This window comes from Amphibalanus amphitrite, unplaced genomic scaffold, assembly GCF_019059575.1.
Source record: "Amphibalanus amphitrite isolate SeventyFive unplaced genomic scaffold, NRLGWU_Aamphi_draft 000184F_arrow, whole genome shotgun sequence".
Taxonomy (NCBI): domain Eukaryota; kingdom Metazoa; phylum Arthropoda; class Thecostraca; order Balanomorpha; family Balanidae; genus Amphibalanus; species Amphibalanus amphitrite.
In genome coordinates this window covers 503,962-513,680 of record NW_024881679.1, presented here as the reverse complement: position 1 = coordinate 513,680, position 9,719 = coordinate 503,962, and the positions used below count along the sequence as shown (strand labels likewise).

The 9,719-nt window shown below is 51.0% G+C and overlaps 1 protein-coding gene across 2 annotated transcripts in view; it reads left to right on the top strand.

The window, feature by feature from the left end:
• The first annotated feature begins 57 nt into the window (after positions 1 to 57).
• LOC122384243 (fibronectin type-III domain-containing protein 3a-like) overlaps positions 58 to 9,719 on the top strand; it is a 51,555-nt gene continuing 41,893 nt past the window's right edge. The window contains exons 1-2 of one of the 2 annotated variants that reach the window (XM_043371417.1): positions 58 to 168; positions 1,737 to 2,080. In XM_043371417.1, the coding sequence (XP_043227352.1) occupies positions 1,765 to 2,080 (316 nt within the window). In that variant the 5' untranslated portion in view covers positions 58 to 168; positions 1,737 to 1,764. The remainder of the gene's footprint in view (positions 169 to 1,736; positions 2,081 to 9,719) is intronic. The other variant, XR_006257003.1, reaches the window with a different exon arrangement.

Sequence of the window (9,719 nt, the reverse complement as noted above, 5' to 3'; positions counted from 1 at the left end):
ACGCATACTTTGTGTGACCCTTTCTTGTTTGCATGAAGTGTAGTCAGGTGGCGCTGAAAGACGTGAGTTGTTGGCGTTCTGCGGTAGCAGCGTTCGGGTTGTTTGTGAGAAGTGTGCCGGGTTTCTAACTGTGGAAAAACCGTTTGATTCATATAATTAACATTTCAGGTAGGTTTAGTGGAACGTGGTTGAATGGATTTTAGAACTGTGCTGGTTATAAACAGCCTATGTATATTGAGTAACTAAGTCAAAGAGACATCAAGAAATGGGTCATTTTTGGAAATGATTAATTTGATAGAGTTCTCCTGCTTTTTTACAGTGTTTTGTTTCAACTGCTTGTTCTTTTAGATGTCAATATGAGTGACATCATATTTGGTTTGGTGCAATATCATTGCGCGAATATTTATCTCACATGCAACCATATTGATGACATTTTGGTTAGTTGACATAAGTTTTGCCATTGATCAAATTAATAAAGATGTGATGGATGATTGAATGTATAGCTTATAATATCGTAAGTTTTAGTTTAACAGGTTGATGCCCATGACTGGGAGCTTCCTACATAGTTTAGGTTAGTGTTAATAATGCATGGATTATATTCACTAATATTATCAGCTTCATTGCCTTCCCTTAGCTGAATTAGAATAAAAGAGGGTACCTAACTACCTAGATAGGAGGGCAAGGAACCTTACTTGGAGCCCACAGTCATATGAATGAACTGGCCAAAGATCATATTGGAATAATCATTAGCAGTACCAGTGCCTAGAAGGGACCATGGTCTATATAATGCAATGCCATTGAGTTCTTACATAAACTAACTGAGCATTTATTGAAGTAAGCATGGGTGGATTTGATAGTATCTTTTAGTAAGTTTGGTAATCTATGTTTGTAGTCTTCAGTATGACTTTCTTCAGCAATTTCATCTGGTTTTCAAATTCCAATCTCAAGTACCTATAAGCCAATTGGCAAGGAAGTGAAATGTAGTAATAGCTCAGTCATCTGGCTTCATATGTCTGAGGATTTCTTTGTTTCTAAAGTGTAGCATCAAACTACCTTCCTTTTGCATAGCACTCTGCTAAAAAGTTGGCACTCTGTCTTAACTACCTGCCCTGGAAATGGTATATTCTCAGTACTTCCTATACTGATTCTTGACTTAGATGGAATATTGATTTTCAAGATTCTTTGCTTCATGTCTTTTTCCCACCAGAGTGATCTACAGGACAGGCAGAATAGACTTATTTCTATTCTTACAGGTCTGAACACTAAGATAAACTAGGATGAACACAAATACTCAACAGCCAAACATTTATCATGATTAAGCATGAAGTTAACCCTGCAGTTTAACTGCCATTGTTATTCCTTAAGTTTTCTTCAGAAGTTGGAACCCTTACTGGTCCCAGTGAGTCTCTTATCGCTTCCCTCATGTCCAGCTGTCCCCGTGAGTCTCGGACTTTTCCCGCGCTAACAACCTCCCACACGCGCCTCCCGGACGTGCGTCTGGGCGGTCGTTAGCGCGGGCGGCCTCCCTCGAGTCCCGAGTGTCCCTTGAGTCCCCGCGCGCCCCTGAATTTCCCCTGGTGCCATGTGTGGCAATTCCCACGAATATCTGATTCTCTTTCGAGACTATGTCCCTGAGCGCCGTTGACGGCCATTGCCAATCTCTGAGTGTCCGACCCCGAGCGCCTCTGATGGTCCCTGCCGGTCTCTGACTGTCCCCATGCCCTTCTCGGTTGCAGCGGTACGTGTGCACGCTCCGTACGGCCGATGGTGAGACCGCAACAGCAGGCGGGTGCCGCCGAGCCCGCCGGCGCCGAGCCGGCCGAGCAGTCTGCGCCGCTGCCGCCTCTGAACGGCGACTGCAGCGGCCACGGCGGGCCGACGGACGGCTGCGCGCCGGCCGTGCCGCTGGTCATGTCGTCGCCGCCGCCGACCGACGGTGTGCGCTACACGCCGTCGCCGCACTCTCAGGACTCTGCGTCGCCGCCGCAGGCCGCCGCCAGCCCGCATGTGGTGCTGCTACACATAGTGGACGGAGAGAGCATTCAGTTCCAGCGCGGGGACAATGTGGAGCTCATACAAGGTGAGTGCTCGGGCTGGGAGGACAGTGAGGTGTCATATACGAGTGGTTCGGTAGTAGGTACTTTCTTGGCGAAGTATGTGCTTTGATGGTATCGCGAAGATGATCTACCTACTGAGCTTCGAGCTTTTCGTTCCAGAAGTCGGCAATATCCAAGATGACTTTAGGACTGTATGTGCTTTACACTGAGTTTTGGGAGATCCTCTAGTTGCCTGATCTCAATGGGTTCATAGAAGATTTCACGTGACACAACCACTTTTGAAACTGTTTTGGAAGGGACTGGTATCCCATACTTTTCTGGAACATCAGCCAACAACGAATTCTTATATTGACTCGAATTTTCCGGGTTAACTTTAGAATTGGAATAAGGCACATTTGTTGACTTGCTGGACTCTGCGAATTATGTTTTAGGCATGATTTTCGTTTAACTGTGAATTATGAACTCATTCCATTGTATTACTACAGCGGCTTAGCGTCAGAAGGCGCTCTTTCCTTCGTTATCGTCTCTAGTGTCCTCCGAGACATCAGAGTAACCAGCGAGCCGGTGACCTCCGGAATCTGAAGCCTTAGCACATGTTTGGTAGTCTTATCATTTTTCAAGTTTGTATGCAATGTGACTTTCAAGTCAGCTGTCAAAACAGTCAATGCTACGCAATCACGACAAAAGCATACCAAACTACCCAAGCCATGCTGTGCTAAAATGTGCACAAAGAAACATAAAAGTGCTGCTACTAAAGGCAGCAATAGGCTTATGACTGCGGCACTGCCTCTGAGGCAGCGTCGCAGTCACTGCCTCAGTTTTTTTTTTTTACTCTCTTGGGTAGGCAGTGCCTCATGCCTACAAAATCCTTGCAGTACTGGCGAGATATGAACGCCCTCAGCACACAATTCGTGAAAGGTCGTTCGCTCATGAAAATTCGTTCCGCCGCTTTGCCGCCTGATAATGGGCAAAAAACATACTCGGATTGCACATCGGCTACTTTGAGGTAGTATTAGGTATTTTGCGGCTGTTATGCTCTTTATGCACTTCTCGAGGTGTCGAGTTGTGGGAATCAGGCTTTGTAACCGGAGCGCGGAGGTGGCCACTCGGCGGACTGATGGTGGTCTCCGGTGGTGCTGACGCGACCCCGGCGGCGGCGGCGGCGGCGCCTGTGTCGCGCGGCGCGGCGCCGGTGACGGTGACCTCGCCTGGCCTCCGGAGCGGCGCCGGGTGACGCGTGACGTCACTTCCGGCGGTCCGGCCGGCCAGATGGCTACTGTCGCACCGCGCTGGGAGGCTGTCGACTGCAGCGGGCCGGCCGAGGGTACAGGGCGCGGCCCGTGGGAGCTGGCCGGCCGTGCAGCCCCCATGGCCCTGTGACAGTCCCGGGGCCTGTGACTGTGTGGGCCTGTCCTGCAGTCGGTGGGAACAAGGCACGCCGGAGATAGCCTGCCCGATATTGAACGATGCTCAAATAATGAAGCGGGGGAGGGGCGTGTTCAATATTTTATCGTCCTTACTCTCACGCTGACACCGCTTTGTCAACGATTTCAACCTGGTTCTAACTGATCCACTCAGTAGAACTCAGCCCTCTCCCTCAATTGTTCAAAGCAGCGCTATTCCCAATGTCACATTCCAGTGTCATTGAATAGTGGACAAAACGTCCACCACTTGAGCGCCTGTCAATCAGATTCAGTTCACGAGCATTTTCTTCCATGGCTTCGCGACTGTTCAAGTTTGACACTGGTCATGCTATCAACCAGTAGTGTTTACGGTTGTGTTACATCCATCTGGACCGAGATTCATTGAGTAAACCACTCGATTTACAATTGTCGGCTGCCATGAGAGACTTCGCCGCGTATTCAGGAATGTGCTCCGGTTCATCTGACTGGATATGTGTGACTTTTTCTGACTGCTCTGTTCGGTGTGTGACCGTCACAACCGGTCTGTTCAGCTGAGTTCACGATCTCCTTATCTGGCTCTCTCATATGCCCTTCCCTGACTGACCGGACCAGAAGTTCATGAACTTTCATGGCTGATCTGGCCGTTGTGTGGCCGCCTCTGTCTGGTCTCACCGGTGTATGATCCCAGCCGTTATTTCCAGTTTTGCATATGACTGTCCGTAGCTGTGCCCATGCTGATCTGCCAGCGTGTGGTCGTCTAAAGCCGTGTTCTCCTGTGGTCATTCCTAGAAACTTCTTCCTAAGGCGGTCCGCAGTCAGTTTGCCCCTCTGACCGGTCTCTAGCCGTGGCCAGCCGGCCGACTGTGTCGCGCTGCCCGGCGCTGTCGGCCGACCAGCCATCTGGCCGTATGGTGCGGGCGGGCCGGCCGGTGGGCGGTATCGAACGGTGCCCGGCGCGCCGGCCGTGCCGGCGCGGGCGCGGGTGGAGAGACAGAGCTGAAGGTGTGGGAGGATCCGCCCCCGTCCCCTCCCCCGCCGCCGGCGCCGGCCTCCACCTGGCCCCAGCCCACACACACAGACACAGACGGCCCGATGGACAGTGGGAGTGGGACCGGTGCGGGTCGCGGCAGCCACAAAGGATGTCCCACAGCGCTGAACATATGTAGCACTGATCCTGGGTAAAGGTGATGATGAAAGTGAAGCCACTGGTTTACCTTTCGCCAATTACACTATAGCAACAATTTGATGAGCTTCGTGACGTTGGACCATTAGTTTGGCTTCTTACGAAACAAGGCTGCCGCTTCATAGACGATGTTTGTTGCTATGGTCGGTAGCTGACTCAGCTTTGCTAACCATAAAGTCGTCCTTAACTACAATCCATTGCAGCTGACGGCACATGGCTTCACTCCTTGTTCACATACCAGCCAGCTTTTCAATTTCCACTCTTATCTTCTGATTTTCAGCTTTGAACTTACCGATCTGAAAGCAGAAACGATGCGGTAACTGGCCCGAAAAAAAGCGGAAAGCATCTGTAATGGTTGATACTTTCAGCAGATTAAGAATATCGCGAAGGAAAGCCCTCTGCGAGGGAAATCCGCCATCTCTGGCCACGAAAGGCCCTGTCGCCATAGCGGTGCCGGTCGTGAACTTGTCTGGGAATCGGCGTTCCTGTGTCTATTTTTGTCACTGTGTTTACCTGCGAACAGCTCGGCGGCAGTCCGATGCAGGCCGGACCCGATTTTCCGGCGCTGATTATGCCGGACCTTGGGCCGAACTTAGCGCTGTCGCCGTGCAGTTCACAGACGAGGCTGGAAAGCTGACCGCCCGCCGGAGCTGGGCTGGGGGAGACTGGTAGGGTCAGCGGGGCCAGTGGGGGTGGGTGGCGTTTAGGAATGCGGGATTGAGAATGAAGGAAGGCTGATTTGGACTCAGCATGAACTGATGTGGACAGAGGTGTGGTCTGGTACACAATGAAGGATGGGTTGATTCGCTTGTGTGTGGGTGGATAGGGACATAAGTGTGGGCTGATGGGGATAGCAGTTTTTGTTGGTGTGTACAAAATTGTGGGCTGATCTGAACAAAATTGAGGGCTGATGTGGACAGGCGTGTGGGATGCTACGAACAAAATGGGCTGCAACGGGCAAAAGTATGAGCCCATACCGGCAGAAATGTGTTTCGATACGGAGAGTGGTATGTGACGTATACGAAATAGAGCGGTTAATATGATCGGCAGAACTGAACTAGTGTGGGCCGCTTCAGAAAAGTGTGAGCTGATACCGGCAGAAGCGCAGAGCTGGTATGGATTCTGAACAGGGTTAGAGTCTGATGAGGTGATAACTGATAAGTACACGGATAGCGGTGCCGTGGGACTGGTGTGCAAAGCGGTGCGTGCGCGGCAGGGGGGGGGGGGAGGTGGGAGGGCTCATTCGTGCGCGGCGCGGGGGGGGGCTGCGGTCGTGTGCCGCGCCACCGCACCCTGCGATGTTTATTTACAAAAGGCGGCGGCGGCGGCGGCGGCGGTCGACCCCGCGAGATCCGCCACCGCCGACACGCCGAACCGTCGTGGTTCGGCCCCACCCGGCGGCCGCCCACGGGCTGGAAAATCCTGTCCAAGGACCCCAATCACACCAGATACCCCAATCACAACAGCTACCCCAATCACACCAGCTACCTACGGTAGTTCGGTATGATCCTTTGGAAATAGGTAGCCCTGTTCTGAGTTTCCGTCAGCGTACCTATTCTAAAAGCAAGTGTACATACAATTTAATGCGATTGTTACACGCACTAAATGAATCCATATTGGATAAGCATGGAATGCGTATTTATCTCGTTCAACATATGGTCCTGTTTTGATTTCACTAAAAAAAAAATCATGCAAAATGCATGCGCCACTTCCAGAGTTTGCGGTGTTTGCATTGTGCCACGGAGTCGGCTAACTTTGTGGTGGGTCTATACTCGTAATTAGTCATGAACTGGTACAGAAACGGTAGCCACGCCTCAATACCGCGTAGCCGCAGACGGGTGGCGGAACAGGGGGTGCGGGGCCGCTCAACAAGTCGCGAACTGGTACTGAGACGGTAGCCACACCTCTGTACCAGGTATCCGCAGATCGGGCAGATTTGTCAGCCGACTGTGACTGCCACGAACAGGCCCTGTGTGGGCCGGGCTCCGACGGTCTCCGGAACACTCCGGTGCCGATCGACCCCGCCAGCCTTGTCTGAGGAGCTGCTCCCCGTGACCCTTCGTCTCTGGGGCGCTCGGGATCCCGTCTCTGGAGCACTCCAGATCCCGTCTCTGGAGCGCTCGAGATCCCGTCTCTGAAGCGCTTGAGTTTTGTCCCGTTTCTCGGGGCGCTCGAGCCCAGTCCCGTCTTTGGGGGCGCTGGAGCCTTGTCCTCGAGTCTTGTGGGTGTTAGAGCCTTGTCCCGGCTGTGGGCTGTTCGAGGTCCCGCCTTTTGGGGCGCTCGAGCCTGGTCCCGTCTCTGGGGCACTTGAGCCTTGTTCCGTCTTTGGGGCCGCTCTAGCCTTGCAGCCACGCCCCCATTCTCAGCAGCGGCCTTTTACCTGCACTGCCCTGTTCTTTGGATGCTCTGGCAAACCTTTATATTACTGGAGCTACCCGGATATGTTTCGCCACGATTTACAAAATTGTATTAGGTACTGCTGCGCACTCGTTTACATACTTGCAATGAAGTTTTTTGCTTTTGTTGCCAATGTGTGCTTTTTGTGCCAAGGTTGTGATGTGCTTTGGATTTACGACTAGTTCATGCTTCTGATTGAAAAAAAAATTATTTATTCTGCTAGTGGATATTGATCTATAGATAAGTTTCAACTTTTTCTGGTGCTCTGCCCCGTAGCCGATTGACGTAATGAACTGTGACGTTTATCAGCGGCTATTTTCTGTCCCTGTCGGTTATTACATATCGCCTGACGCGATCAATAGCTACGAGAGGCCACGCTGTGGAAAAGGGAGTCGCTGTTGTTGCCAGGGCAGCACGATCTCAGCTCCCACGTAAATATAATGCCCAAACTTCACATGCAAAGTTACGTGGGCTCGCTAAAGCCGGAGTAAACGTCTGGGGCTGGGTGCTGGAAAGTTTGGCTGGCCGGTCTGTATGGCATAGCCAAGCGGTTGGTAAAAACCTACAAAACAATGATGATTTGGGAATGCTAATGCAGTTTTTCCGGCCCGCTGGCACTGATTTCCACCATGTTTTCGGCACTTTTAGTGACATCAGTTGCTATCATGGTCTCTTATCTGGTCTTGGTCCATACGCTGGTGTGGGATTGTTCTGTACACGGATTGGTCTTCGTATTGGCGCCGATGATGTTCCGGTCTGATGATGGCTGGCTTCTTGATCGTCATGGGCTCCCAGCTCGTGTGTTCTTCTTGCACCCGTACGTCTGTCCTTCCGTCCTCCCGCTTGATTGTCCGTCGGGGATGGAGCCTGCGCTGCTGTCTGTCACCTTCTGGACGCGAAGCTGCTAAAAAGCATCTCTCTTCACTTCCCGGGCTATCGCTCTATCGCATGACGCGACAGGTGTAGCATGACAATGGATATTTTCTCTCGTCTGTCATTTCTCCATTTTCTCGTGCCACAACACTGCACTGGTGTGCCGTCTGCCGACATTTTTACTGAATCCTGAATCCTGAATTTTTACTGATTTAGATGACATTTTAGCTCTCCGCAAAGCATACCGTCAGCAGTGAGGTCGGTTTGTTCTGGTTTCCTACTTTTCAGTGCGCGTGAATCCAAGATGCGATTTGTGAGAGTAGAACTGTGTGCTAGAGCATGCTATGGTTACGTTTACTGAGATAAACCAGCCCACCTAATGAAAAAAGTGAAACATTTGACGGTCTGACGAAATCCAGGCCCTGGTGTAACCCTCAGCCATGTTGTTAAGCATGAAATTCATAACCTGGTGTAACCTGCACTGCTGCTCAGCATCGATAAACTGGGTCGTGCTGTTCTTGAGCTCGCACCTTCATGGCTGAACAGTTGCGATTCTTCTTTATCGCAAACGATGTTTGCGTTGAGCTGCCCCACGCCTAACTTGTGGCGCGTTCCGCTTGCTTTCGCCTGCGTCGAAGGGAAATTAACGATTTTGTTACATCTGGCTGGCACCTGATGATGAAAACTGAATAGGTGCTGCTGAAAGCATAAAATATATTCTTTCCATGATTGGACAGAGTGGAATGGTCACCACTTTTCCGTTCCTGGCTAATCAGATACAATGACAGATGTTAACCTTCGCTTGTGTGATGTCACTCAAGCCAGGTATAACGATTGCATGCTCTGTCATCGCATTCAGTTAGCTTCAGTTCGCCTCAGCGACTTAATGACTCCTTTCTAGATTGCTTTTTGACGGACAAGACGAGGATGGAGGTCGGCTGACAGAGACTGCCGATTTCACCCCCACCAAAAGAATTATAACAGCAGCATGTTCTATGTCACTCGACTGGAAAGTATGGCTACCGCTTTTCCTGCTTAGGTGATCCTTGTTTGCTTTGTGAATGCGGACACGCTGGATTAAAGACGTCTTGCCTCATGCCTGCATCCTTTACGCCAACAGGATAACACGAGTTATAGATAGTGGGTGGACAATGGACATGTATTGTTCTCAAGGGCGGCGCCACCGTGGGGGCAGTGGGGGCAGACTGCCCCCACTGGCAGGAGGCCGTGGGGGCAAGACTATGTTTTTACCCCCACAAAATTTGGCTGATTTTGAAATGGGAACAGAAGACCGGTGCAATATTCATGATAGGCGGTTATAATAGTACGCCTGTTTTTGACGATTCCCGTATCAAGTGCATCAGCAGAACGTTCGTTCTCAGACCGTCTGTCGCATATCTCCTACTCCCACTCATTTTCCTACTCATTTTCATTCACCAGAAGGCTGCCCTCGAGCTTGACCTCGAGGAGGTTGAGAGGCAGCTTGTCAAAATCGGCCAGAGAAGAGTTCACCCTCTTTTGGGAACCCTTAGACTGAGACTGAGCTCAGGGAGGTATGACAAAATGTGATAGGTAGGTATGTATATCCGGGTTATCTGGAAATGTATATGGATCGCCCTAATAGAGCTTATTCTGGTATCAATAGTGTGTGAGAGAAACGCATATATTCGCACTACGGTAAAAAAGAGAACTAGGTACTGATTACTGATTACTGTCTACTCCTAAGCGTTCATATGGTATCACAAATATTCGCCAGGGGAGGCGAAAAACGCCCCCCCCCCCCCGTTCCGGGCCCGGGAGGGTTAA